Source organism: Dendrobium catenatum, unplaced genomic scaffold (assembly GCF_001605985.2).
Source record: "Dendrobium catenatum unplaced genomic scaffold, ASM160598v2 fragScaff_scaffold_697, whole genome shotgun sequence".
Lineage (NCBI taxonomy): Eukaryota > Viridiplantae > Streptophyta > Magnoliopsida > Asparagales > Orchidaceae > Dendrobium > Dendrobium catenatum.
Genome location: NW_021319159.1, coordinates 581,974 through 596,148, shown reverse-complemented (window position 1 = coordinate 596,148; position 14,175 = coordinate 581,974). Strand labels below are relative to the sequence as shown.

Below are 14,175 nucleotides of genomic sequence, written 5' to 3'. Positions count from 1 at the left end.
TAATAATAATAATAATAATAATAATAATAATAATAATAATAATAATAATAATAATAATAATAATAATAATAATAATAATAATAATAATAATAATAATAATAATAATAATAATAATAATAATAATAATAATAATAATAATAATAATAATAATAATAATAATAATAATAATAATAATAATAATAATAATAATAATAATAATAATAATAATAATAATAATAATAATAATAATAATAATAATAATAATAATAATAATAATAATAATAATAATAATAATAATAATAATAATAATAATAATAATAATAATAATAATAATAATAATAATAATAATAATAATAATAATAATAATAATAATAATAATAATAATAATAATAATAATAATAATAATAATAATAATAATAATAATAATAATAATAATAATAATAATAATAATAATAATAATAATAATAATAATAATAATAATAATAATAATAATAATAATAATAATAATAATAATAATAATAATAATAATAATAATAATAATAATAATAATAATAATAATAATAATAATAATAATAATAATAATAATAATAATAATAATAATAATAATAATAATAATGGCGGTTGATAGCTGTTTATATCATACAGTTATCCGTCGAAATGATATAAATTTTATCTATTATCACATAATCCATCTCTTCACTGTTCTTCCAGATTTGTACAGAAGTACTCCAAGCAAATTTTGCATTTTGGAAAGGCACAAAAGCAAATATCTTGTGACGTTATTAATGTACATGGCGTCCTCAATTCTCCAGAGACCAGCAAAAACAATAGTAGCACTTGTTCCAACACGTCAGAGCTTAGACGCTCAGAAGATGAAATTTCTATCTTAAATCCCTCCTTACACATTTCTAAGAGTACTAATGGCATAGAGCCAAACAAGGAAGAATTCTTAGTGCTCCCAAATGAAACCAATTTTTCTTTATCAAATAATGAGAAGCAAGCAAATGAAGCTCTCCAGTTTAACAACCCAATGCTCGCTTATCAAAACAAGAAAAAGATTGCGAAGAGGAATAAAACAAAGACGCCAAAGTCTTGGAAAGCGCACATTCTTGGTTTATTAGCTAAGTACGTATAATTTTTCTTAGTTGTTTGGAGTGAAATTTAGATTGCTTATGTTGTTTGTAATTCTTCCAGGTTAAAGATCAAAGATAGAGCTGTTTTGACTGGCGTTTTGTCTAAGTATGGAGAAGTTGCTTCAGCTGTATCGAATGAAATCTGATAAATTCATACTGTGCTATAGCAGATGGTTAATATATTTCTGCTCTTCCGATCTTTTTTTTTAAACAATGAACTGTTGGAATAGGTTTTGCAGAGATGCACAGATCTTTTAGCAACAAAGGAAATTAGTTATGGGATGTTCGTGCTTTTACTCTTGGTGGAAACCGCTTTCTTATGGGAATTTAAGGCTTTGTTTGAGACATCTTTCTTATTGCTTATTAAAAGCATAAAATTTTAATTTTTTTTATTAAAAAGTTGCTTTAGGTTTTGTTTGGGACGACTTTCTTGATGATTCTTAAAGCAGCTTTCTTGTACAAATATTTAAATTTGTGTACTAAAAACTGCTTCAAGAGGGAACTAGAAAGCCGTTCCAAACGAAGCCTCAAGAAACAATAAAAAAGCACCCAAATGAAGCCAAAATCTACAATGCAACCGCATATCTTCAGATTAAGAATAATAAAAAAAAATGACAACGATGAATCATCTAGTTAGGTGATTTCAAATTATCACAATTTACAACAGTAAAGGTGAGAACACTTTGTGAAATAAATAACCTGCCTATTTGACATTAACAATTAATTAAGCTTCCTCATCATCATTAGAGCTGAAATCCTCCAAACGTCGGTCTTTGATTGCAGGAAATATCGACTGCCGGGCTTCCGACATTGATTTCAGTATTGTATTATCCTTGCTTCTTGATGTACTCATCACTTTCCTTTGTGTTTCTCTGACTTCTTTGCAGACCTTATCCAAAACCTCAAGGAAATCCCTCACTGTGACAAACAATCTCAACCCCTCGTCTCTTCCAGCATTCCCATGGAAATAGTCAGTGGTAAGCTTTACTAATGATCTTATTCTCTTTTCTTCCTCCAAAAGTTGAGTGATATCAGCCTCAGCATGCTCAACAAATGCTTTCAAAGAATCATGAAAAGCACTTTTCTCCTCCAAGTTACTCATATCAGCGTTTAAGAACTCTTTTGTCTTCGCTAATCTATTGCCAAGACTTACAACTGAGCTCGTTAAAGCATCGGCGTCCAGTGCTGCAGCTTTCTTGACATTCTCAAGTTCATAGCTCAGGCTTAAAACAGCCCTGAGACCAAGATTTCGATACTGATCTTCAGATTCTTCAGGAATTTCGTCGCTGAAGTCGACAGAGTTAAAGCTAGAAATTGTAATGCTGGAGTTACTCCTACTATCTCTTGCTATTTGCACGGCACGCCTGCCTTCGGAGCGGATGATCTCTTGAACAACAAAATGTAGTAGTGTGGTCTTTCCATCGGCGCCTTTAATGTCTGAAAGTTTCAATAGTGTGTCAAGCTTGAATGCCTCTGCTCATCCACGGTATGTACCATCATTCATGCGGTTCCCAGTTTTGAGAATAGCTTCCAACAATTTTAAAAATAAACGACTGTTTTGGAGATCATTGCAGGCTTCCTAATACAACATAAGAGAAGATAAAAAGTTTATAGTATGTGGGGGCATGTTGCTACAATTGAAAATGGAAGGATATAATAAACTGATTGTATAGAGAAGTGCAATAATAACAGGATCATTAGAGGAAAAATTATTATATGCGGACACCGAACGTAGTATGGAAACCAATAAAAATGCACCGCATCATTCTTTTACTGTATCAGGGCTAAGTATTGCTTGATACCGCGGCATCCGGACGTAGAGCTGCGTCCGGCATCCGGCGTCCACACAATAATTTTTTGAAAGATTGACGTTGTATGGAAACTAGAGTCTGAAATGTATATATATAAGGATACAAAAATAATTTTTTTATACATAATCATTTTTCACAAACTTGTTTGTTAGTATTAGAAAAGTTCAACATAATTGGATGAAATAGCGGGAGACTAAGAGGCTTTCCGATTTTTGAAGGGATAAATTGCATGAAATAATAGATAAATAAAAATCTGTACTTCATAGAAAATCTGTACTTCATAGATAAATCAATACTTTTGGCCATAGCATAGCGCAGCTTAACAAATGCGTATGCTTTACAAAATATAAGCATTTACATATCATAGTGACAATATAATACTAAAAAAAAAAGCCTAACTATGTCAGGAGAGAGACTTACTTCCACAGTAGCAAGTGATTCCTTCATATTTGAGGATTCCTCTTCGAATGAAGTCATGAAAAGCAATGCATCAATCCTTTTGAAAGCAAAAGGAATATTCACCATAGCTTTCAGGAGTTGTTCTGCAGGTCCAAGGAAAACCAAGTCATCGTTAAATAGCCTAAGCTTCAGCTCCTCATCCGAGGTTGGTGCCATTCTCAACAATGTTTGTAGTAGCTCTATTGGAAGCTCGTTTCCTGCTTGGAGAAGACATTACTCCGATTATTAATCATTATTATCAGTAAATGTTATGATTCTCACAAATGTAGGAGGATACATATTGTCACTTTGTCTTCAAATATTTAATCAAAAAAATAAGAAAAAATGTATATTTGAGGGAAATTCAAAAGATAATAATAAATATATGTAAATTTTAGTGTGATAGTATTAAGAGTACGGTTGAGAACCCTTTAACCCGTGTTCGATTTCTCTCGGTGGCAACGCCTCTTAAGTGGGGTCCCAATAAGTGCGGGCTAGAAGGTTATGTAGGAGTGGGTGCCTCTTCCAAGTTAGCGGAGGGATTAGTTACGCTGTCAAACACCTCACAAGCTGAGGTGGTAGCGGGTGGATACCCCCGTTCCCAAAATTAATATTAAGAACATGAAATATTACAATCATCATCATTATTATTCTTAGCCCAAAATTTTTTGGGTCAAATTTACTAATCCTTCTTCTCAAGTGTCTCGATTTATTTTGATGGTGTTGCACGTAATGTTAACTATCAATCATATAAAAGTTGGCACAAGTTATTCCCGTAATGATAAGGATACAAAGGATATTAATAGCAAAATATAAAAGAGTTCAGAAGAAAATATAATCAAATGACAACTACGATGCATTTCTAATTAAAAAAAAAAAGATGAAGTAAATTTACCTTCCATTAATTCATCACAAACTTCTTCTATTTTCACATTATGTGCCTTTAAAGAGATGGCCAAATTCTGCGATTTCTTCTGCTCAAGAATCTGTATGCGTTGACCAGAAGAATCATTTCCAAAATCCCTTTTAGAATCATTCCTGCTCTTATCAGCAGCATTGTACCCAAACAAAGTTTCTATCATCTCCTCATTAAACCTATAAAATTAACAAAAATCTACTATTTCAAGATTGAAAAAAATTTTCTAGGGCTGAGTAACTTGAAAACGAAGACATTAAACGCTATTTGTAATGAGGCTTACTGGAATGATCCAGCTTTAAGCTGATGCCAGACCATGGATTGATCATGGTTGGCCATGACCTTATCCCAGAAGAATGGCTTCAGCTTGGTCTTGACACTGTCAGTATCAACATTTTCTTTTGTAGAATCATTTTTCATGGGATAAGAATTTGCATAAGAACTTGAATTTTCTTGTGGAAGACAGGAAGAGCCTTTTGGCGGCAGTGGCGCCCTCCTTTAGGAGGGGGAGGAGCAGGCTTTGGTTTAGGACGCGGAGGAGGTGGGGCCGGAGGAGGCGCAGAAGTTCTTTCAGGAGGTGGCTTGAGAGGTGGTGGAGGTGGCACTCCTGCCGGAGAAGGATTGAGAGGTGCATTTGTAAGCTCACTTGAACTTGAAGCTACAGAATGCCCATCAGATAAGGTAGCATTTTGGTTCGGGTCAGCTTTAAAATATGAACCAAACTTATCTTTGTACAAACCAAAAGAATTCTGCGATGAACCTGAAAATAGAAATTGTAGATTCAACATCCATAGATCATAACATGATTTTATAGTTGGAAGAACAACAAAGCATATACATACCAGAGAAGTCACTAAGGCTTAAGGAAAAAATTGGTCTCTCATCATTTTTCCCATTGACAGTCTGATACTTGCTTCCAGCATATCTATTACAGCAACAAAAGAACAATGCAACAAGTGTAAAAGTATCTGCTGCTGTTACTACCACTGCAATAATAATTGTTTGAAAACTGTTGCTTGCAGCAGAAAGATGAGGTATTGGATAAACTTGGGGCTCAAGGAAGTGATCTGATGATGGAGTTTGAGAAAAATCCCCATGATCATCTTTAGGCAAGGGGGGTTCATTGGGAGGTAATGACAGAACAGGAGCAAGCCGTTTAAATCCGATAGCGGGGGTTGGGGCTGGAGGTAGAGCTACGACTGGAGCCAGAGCTGAGCTTCGAGTTTGGATTCGATGACTTGGACTTAGAGTTGGAGCTGGAGATGGGTCAGAGGGCCTTTTGAAAGAGAATCTTGCTCGAGCATTCTTGAAAAATGAGTAGCAGGCCTGTGCATTAGGCTGATATCTGGGAAAACAGGAAGGATATTTTGCTTGATCAGACAGTCAATAAGAGAGCGCTTCATGTCAGGGGTAAGGTGAGTGAGGGTCTCTTGCATGTCTTTCCATACATGTTCAGTGGAAGAATCCAGAATGCTATGTATTATTACCAAATCTGAAGCAATCATGACTGATTTTGTTCCAAACAAATCAAGCATGCAATTTGACCATACATGTTCCATCTGCATTTCTGCATTCATAGGATCTTTTCAGAAACTACAGACAGTATAACCGATTGATCAGAGAAGTTAAATTTAAAGAAGCGTCCGATTATGCTAGTAAGATTTAGGCTTCTTAAAGCAGTTTTTTAGTATTAAGATTTTAATTTTTGAACTAAAAAATTGTTTTAAGAAGTAGTAAGAAAACCGTCCCAAACGAAGCCTCAGTTGTTTCAAAGTAGTTTCAGGTGACATGCATCCGACAATTAAATATAATCTCTTGGACAATTACAAAGAGACTATACACTACAGTTGAGTAATGCAAAATTTACCGATCTAGTACAGTTTAGCTAGCTAATGGATACAATGTAGTATAGCAAAATATGCAGAGATGAAAACTATTTAACAAATCCATAAATAACTTATATTGTTGTGCAGAAGGACAGGGAGAAAGTGCACATATTCTATGAAAGAAAATGTAGTTTTGTTCCCATTTGGGGAACATGAACATCTTTAGGTCACAATATATTATTACTTTGCATAATCGTAATAGTCATTCATCAAACACATCCTCCAGTTCACGAAATAATCTTCAGAAATTCATCAAATTTATGCAGGAAAATATATTTCACCCAAATACTGTGAAGCAAGCGGAAATTGATGGCAAGATATTACAACTATGCTTGCTTCAAGAGGAATACTATTATTTAGCCATCAGATAACAATAAATAGACATATGGCTACAAACTCGTGTTGCACATTCATCAGTAAAGAGGCTTGGAAAATCATAGTAAAACAATGCGTTATATTGATAAACAAGTAGAGCATAGCTGAATCATTTCCAAAAAAAAAAATGAAATTAATAGGTGAGGAAAATCAATTTGGAGAATGGACAAAAATGCATATAGCCTCTTGACTGCTTATCAGCTCATAGTAATTTTTTATGGGGGTACAATCATTCACAGAAATAGTTTAGCTGCAGCTTTCTTCATAGCTCTATTTTTTCCTAGTGTCTCCAATGAAACCAACATGGGGGTGAAAAAAAAAAAATCACCCTTTCTATTCTATTATAATTAACTATTTTTCTATGGATTAAAGCTTAAAAGGAAAGTAATCGCAACCATCAATCATATTTCTTGGCCTTGATTTTTATTCATCTGTATATGGCAATGTTCATATTTTTCCCATTCATTGTGACGTGATCAATACTGCATCAAACAAAAGCATATTGCAATTTTGCTTAAAAATTAACACATAAGCATTACAAATCATTACTATTCACATGAGAAAATTTCTACGCTATACAGAAAGAACGCGCAAGAAGAAAAAGATCAAGTTCTTTCATCAAATATCAATAATAATAACAAAACAATTCTTACCATTTCATCTCCCGTACCTGACAAATCCGTTATCATCGTATCCTCGGATCCAAAGAACAATCCATCGCCCGCTCGCCTTCCTCTCGAACCCCTCGGTACGGCAAATACTAGGAAAAAAACCGCACACGCGGCTAAAAGAACATCACTTCTCATAGCCATCATACATCGGAACGAGCTCTCAGATAGGATCAGCCTTTATCAACTCATCGATAGCTGCAATCTGTGCTTCCGATCAAAAATCCTATCAATCCAATCTCGGAAGACCCGAATAACCTTTCCTCATATAATGGAAAAATGGCTTGACGAATGCAGAAGCCCCTGCCGCGAAATGCGAAGAAAAGGCGTAGAATATCAGAGGAGGAAAAGAACGAAGCCTTTGATTCCTCTTCCGGCGAGTTTCGTCGAGGAAAGGGGTCCTTCCGACGTGGTGGAAATCAAGACTGCCTGAGATTTAGGTTTCGACGTTTCGTGCGGCGACGAGCTGGTGATAAATAGCGCATTTGATTCTCTTCATAGGTTCTGGAGCCGAAACGTGAGAGGGAGCGACTAATAAAGCTGTCAGTATATTTTTTTCATCAAATAAAAATTATTATTATTATTATTATTTATATTATTTATTTTTATGTTTTATTAAACTAAAGAGAGAAAATTATACTTTTGACATGAATTAGAAAATATATTTACTATTTAATTTTTGAAAAAATAATTTAAAATTTTATTTTAGGTAAAGATATTCTTACTTTTTGAAAGTTTTGATAGCAAAAATACTTATTATCATTGCAATTCTGATTTGAAAAATTATTGAATAAAGTTCAAATATTAATAAATATAATTTATTATTAAATATTAAAATATTATTTAAAAATTATAAATAGTTGAAACTTATTTGAATACTTAATGAACTTTTTTTATACATCAAATAAGTGTGTTAGAATAAGTTTATATAAGTTAATGTTGAAAAATTTTATAAAAGATCAAATTAGTTCATCCAATTATACAATTATACAAGCAGTTATAGGGTCCTCTGGCGGACCACCCAAATTCGCTTTCCCTTATTGGAAATATAAAAAATCCAATATGCTTATAAAAATTTAAATTAGCCAAGAAATAAATTTTATGATTCTGTTTTGGGATGACTTCTAAAACAGTTTTTTTAGTACAAAAATTTCTAGGTTAGTACCAAAAAATTTTGGAACTATAAATTTTTTATGCTAGAAAGATGCTTTTTGAAATAGTAAGAAAGTGTCTCAAAAACAAAGCTATTAACTAAGGTGCGTAAACAGTGAGATAAAAGGAGAATATTAGTCCTTTGAAATAATTGTCCATAAAAAAAAAGAGAATAAGAAATGCAAGAAAGAAACAGTACGTAAAGAAATTTCTAGGTGATGAATAACATCTCTGATTCTAATAATAATTAAAGTATTTATGCAGCCATCAATATCGTATTTTTCAATTACACTACTTAAGTATGTTCGTTTGGGATGTGTTATACTCTATTGTTTTCTAGAGCAAAAATTTCTCTTGAACAAAAAATTTTGTGTGCTAATAAAACATGATTTATAAAGCAATAAGAAAGCTGGTCCCAATGAAATCTAGAAGAAACAAATTGGCACCAAAGAAAATATCACATGAACCATATTATTTATAATTCTCATGAACTTTTTTTTTAATTTCTTCAAAATAAAAATTCAACGTGAAGATATGTTAATATTCTTGGGATGGCACAAGAAGCTTTTATTCAACTTCTTGGACAGGGTCGAAAGATGAGAAAGAAGGAAGGGAGTAGGAGATAAATAATTTGAAATTTTATTTGCTAAACCATATCTCCTATTACAGGTCATATGTAATATATAAGACACTAATGAACTACATCAGTGGCAATATAAGCCATACAAGAAACTAAAAAGAACACCTAAAAGTAACAGTAATATACACAAATATAATAAGTTGGATATCAAAAACAAACTCTAATAATCTCTACCTTGATCCAACTTCTATTAATTGACCATTGAAAAACATCTGAATCAATCCATTCAAATCTCCTTAATTCTGTTACCACAGCAGTTAATGTACCTTTTGAGTTCAACCTTTTTTCATTTCTCTTTATTCGAACAATTTTTTTGAAATGTCCATCTTTGTGGCAAAGATACACTTACTATAGGAAATAATGTATTTTCTGGCGGAAGATAAATGTCCATCAGAAATCCCAAAAGAAATTTTCGGACGAACTTATTCCCAGCGAATTTTCTGACAAAATTCCGACGGATTCACTGCAGGGAAAATAGTGCGTTGTGCCGACCTGGTAAATATCCCACCAAAAAAATGCCGCTAAATCCATTGAAAAGTAATCATGTATAGCAAATTTTGGCTGAAAACTTATTGCGAATAGTTAAAGCACACGGCGTCAGAAGACATGTTACCATCCCAAAATGTTATGGCAAAAAAATTTCAGGTGAAATTCCCCGGGACGCGAAAACAAAACAAAAACAAAAAAAAAAATTGATAGATCCAGCTGGGCTCACCGGAAAGCCATGCCAGCCTCCGCCTTGGGGCCACCGTAACCTTGAATGGGCCTGCCATGGCTTTCCGCATAACCCCGCTGGCCCGCATCGACTCGCTCTGGCCTTACAAGGTGACTTGCTGCCAGCGTAGATTGGACCTACTCGCGACCCGCACGCCTGGCTTACAAGGTTTCGAACCGCCATCCCTGTAGCTTCTCTTCCTACCGCATAACCACTATGACCACCACTGCAAAATTAGTACAAAGAGGTGGTTCTTTTGTTTATTTATATTATAATAGACAAAATATTTTATTTAAAAAATTAATATATTTATAAGATCAAAATAATTTAATATATTTAATATAATTATTTAAAATATTAAAAGTTGAGTTTATAATTAATTAAATATACATTTTATAAAAATTAAATAATTAATTTAAATTTGTAAAAGTGTATTGGGTTATTTATTTTATTTTTTTTAAAAAATTACTATATTTAAAAGAATAATCTCTTTTTTCTTGAGATAAAGAATAATTTATTCAAATTTAATTTAACAATAATTATCTAAACTTTTTTTAAATTTATTTTATTTATTGCAGATATTTAATATTAATTAACAAAATGATTAATGTAAATATTTCATATTGTTCATCTTTTCAGAAATCTAAAATTTCGTCAGAAATTGCAGGTTTGGGACTAGATGGATTCCCGCGCGCCCTGCTCCGCCTATTTGAGAGAGAAATGAAGAGTGGGTGAGCAAATTCGATTCTTGATACGTTTGAAAAGCTGCAATGACGAGGTTAGCAGAAAACAAGCCAGTAGAGGATATGATCGAAAGGTTACTTCCATTATGCTCCTCAGTATATAAAGGCAGAATGAGGAGAAATTCCTTGTTGGCAAGAACAAGCCGTTAGAGAGCGGCTGGGTGCAGAGAGAAGAGGACGCGCCACACGAAATGATGCACCTTTTTACATGTGTACTCAGTCAGGCACAATGTTATGCATACCGTTTACAACAAGTATATATTACTCTTCTCTCTCACTGTCTCATTGCGTGTCTCTTCTCTCTACATGGCTTGCAAGTCAATCAACCACGAAGAGAAACTCAAAGTCCAATAACTCCAAGGGCATGCAACCCTTCCGAAAAATGAGAAAAAATGATTATTGCCTCATAGCTATGTGGCGCTCAAGCTTCTGTCGACATTGATGTTGCATCGCTCAAACCGGCCAGCGCTGAGCTTGACAGTATGCTCATCCCTTCACACGATCTAGCACGACCGCGGAGCGCTTGGAAGATAAGGGGTGTTCGAGTACAAGGTCATACGTATAGATAATAATATGATATAATAAAACACCCAAACCCAAGTAGAGGTTAAAACCCACTGTACCCAGAAGCATGATATATTTAATAATGGGGTATAGGACATAGAATAACCGATTGATTAGCACAAAACTACATTTCTACCATAAATAACAATAAGTTGAAGGAAATTGGGCTTACCGCTAAATACCTAGCTATTTTCTTAAAACAAATTTTTTTAAAAGTAGAAAAAATAATTATCCCAAACCAAAACTAAACTCTCATATTCTCTGCCAACCCGAAATTCTACTATTTTTTAAATAAATTTATTAATTATAAAATATTCAAGGCATGCTCGCTAGGAAATGCCAAATTATTTTTGGTAATTCACTCTTTTTTGTTTTGTTAATATGCTCTTATTACTTATAATTTGTGCCTTTCTCTCCCCTCCCCTTCCGAATTACTAAGACAATACATAATAACAATACATTTTTCTCCACCCAACTCATGTCCTTGCTTTCTTACTGCCTCATACATGCCATTCTCGTTGGCTTCATCCTTCCGACCCTTCGTTCTCTTGCGCATTGTAGACGCATCGTCTATGCTTAGATTGCCCCCTGACCATTTGCATCTACTTAACTTTTATAGCTTGGTTATTCTATTGTATATCGTCAATTCTATAACTTCACTATAGACAATTTTTTCATTACCATTGTTGTAAATGCCAATAATAATATGTTATTTACTATTGCATTTATTTTGTTGAGTACTTTTTTATGATGTTATAGCAATATTACATCAGCTAGGTTTTGCTCTCAAAATCTATTAAAATTTTCCTTTTACGCGTGATAGTTAATATATTATTAATCATAATATATATGAAATATTAATATATAATATTATTTAATTATATATTTTGGTTTGGTTGTGTCTAATATTTCTTGAGTCTTTATCTTTGCAAATCAATGATACTTAATTGTTGAGTTGATAGTTCCATATTTGGCATGACTTTAACACTTTTTGCAACTTATAAGTTTTGATGATTGCCAAACATTATTTTCAACATGTGGTAGTTATATCTCCTACAATTTTTTAGAAGAATTGTATTTGTTCTTAGTTGTAACGTAGGAAAAACTCAGACTCCAGACACGAAGACTTCAAATTAAATTTTAGCGCATGAGATAACCTTTCTGTAAAATTTGAAGCTTGCCTTTATTAGAAATTCAAATTGAAAGGAGCAGATTGTAACTGAGTGAATAAAAAACATGCCACATAAATAAGGGAGATCATATAAAAATTTGTATGATCGTACAGTACGATTTGAGTTCGTTACTGGACGATCAGAGACAGTTAATTCCTATAGGCATAGACGATAGAACTTGCTCGAAATTTTCTCTAAGTCCTATTCGTCCAGCGACGAAATAAATTATCGTCCAGACCCGCATTTGGTCTCTGGAAATTTTCGTCCAGACAACGAATTTAAAATATCGTCCCTTGATTTGCGTCTCTGCGAAATTTTCGTCCATGAACGAAAATAAATTATCGTCCAGACGATGTTGCTCTCTGGAAATATTTCGTCCTAGAAATTAAATTATCGTACCGTGTGCGACTACGGTCTCTGGAAAATTTCGGTTCCAAGACGAATGTCAACAATCCGTCAGGACAAGTCCCTCTTCTGTAAAATAATTCTTCCAGACGAAAATAATTTTCGTCCAAACGATTAAGCCGACTTAAGACAGTTTTCAGCAGTTCTAGAACTGACCTTGTAATAACCAGTCTACTGGACGAACCTTAGTTCGTACAGAACATCAGCTGTACGATTCATTTCGTGACACATATTAAATAAGGTCGTTTCTGATCGTTTAAAGTAAAATCGTCAAGGACAATCCCACTGATCGTACAGGAATTTGATCCACTGCGTACAGAATTGAATACTTTGCAGTTTTTGGGTGGTTTTTCTTGTCATTTTGTATAAATAGTCCAAATTAGACTGCCACCCAATCTTTTTGTCATTTGATACTTCGTGCCTCTGAGAGAATAGCCAGGAGCAGAGTGGAAGAGAGCATTCAAGGCGAGGATTCCTAACCACGGAAGCGAGGAAGGCTTCACTTGGGTTTAAAGGTAAGACGGTTTTCTTTACTTTGTTGGAATTTGAAAATTACTTCACTCTTTTCTTCTCCTTCTAAATTCTTGTGAGAGATAGTCATGGAACCGGTTCTGCTGCCGACACTTGGAAGAGTGTGAAAGGACGAAGGGATTCTCTGCCTACCTTGGAGAGTGTGAACAGCTCGACAGGGGTTCTCTGCCTACACTTGGAGGGTTACAAAAGACGAAGGGTTCTCTGCCGAACTTGTGGGTGTTAAAAGGACGAAGGTTCTCTAGCCTATACTTGGAGTGTGTGAAAGGACGAAGGTTCTCTGCCTATACTTGGAGGGTGTGAAAGGACGACGGTTCTCTGCCAACACTGGGGTTTGTGTAAAAGGACGGACGGTTCTCTGCCGCACTGGGGAGTGGTGAAAAGAGTGTGTTGTAAATGCTTCTCCGCCTTGCTGTGGGTGCAAAAGGAGAGTCACTATTGGTATTAGTGCAATACTTAGAGGGTGCCTCTGGGGAGTGGATGTAGGTCTGGTTATAGACCGAACCACTATAAATCTTGTATCATTTACTTTACTGTTTTTACGTTTTCGCACTTTTTATTTCAGTTTTAAAAACTCTGTGGTTGAAAAACATTTTTCTACAAAACTTAAAAAAGATCTTATTTCGGTTCAATAATTTTCTAAAAAGGGGTCTTAAATTTTTAAAACTACCAATTCACCCCCCTCTTGGTAGCCTTGGGACATTCACTTAGGCTTAACAACCTAATTACTAGACTCAACAATCTCAACCATATCAAGTTATAGAGTTTGCCCTACTTTACACTATAACCAAGAATATCCCATGTTAGAATGTTTCTACAAACATAAGATGTTATGGTGTAAATAAGAGAGAATGTGATTTGGCCATTAAAAATAGCGTTATATTCAAGGGATAGATCCATGATTATAATATTTAGGCGGGTTTAATGATAAGATGAAAAACACCTCCCAATAATAAGAGAGGTACTAACATTGGCTATGAAAATATCATATTAAGGAAAAGAGAAAGGAGCCTTGTAAGTGATAAAAGAAAAAACAAAGAGGCTTTA

General features: G+C 33.8%; 1 protein-coding gene across 1 annotated transcript; it reads right to left on the bottom strand.

The window, feature by feature from the left end:
• Positions 1 to 1,679: 1,679 nt before the first annotated feature.
• LOC110112520 (formin-like protein 3) lies at positions 1,680 to 7,350 on the bottom strand. The gene is given in 8 exon segments (XM_028695845.1): positions 1,680 to 2,691; positions 3,344 to 3,579; positions 4,257 to 4,456; positions 4,561 to 4,777; positions 4,780 to 5,037; positions 5,120 to 5,657; positions 5,765 to 5,844; positions 7,209 to 7,350. Coding segments are annotated over 8 exon segments (2,526 nt in total). The 3' UTR covers positions 1,680 to 1,836.
• Positions 7,351 to 14,175: the final 6,825 nt, after the last annotated feature.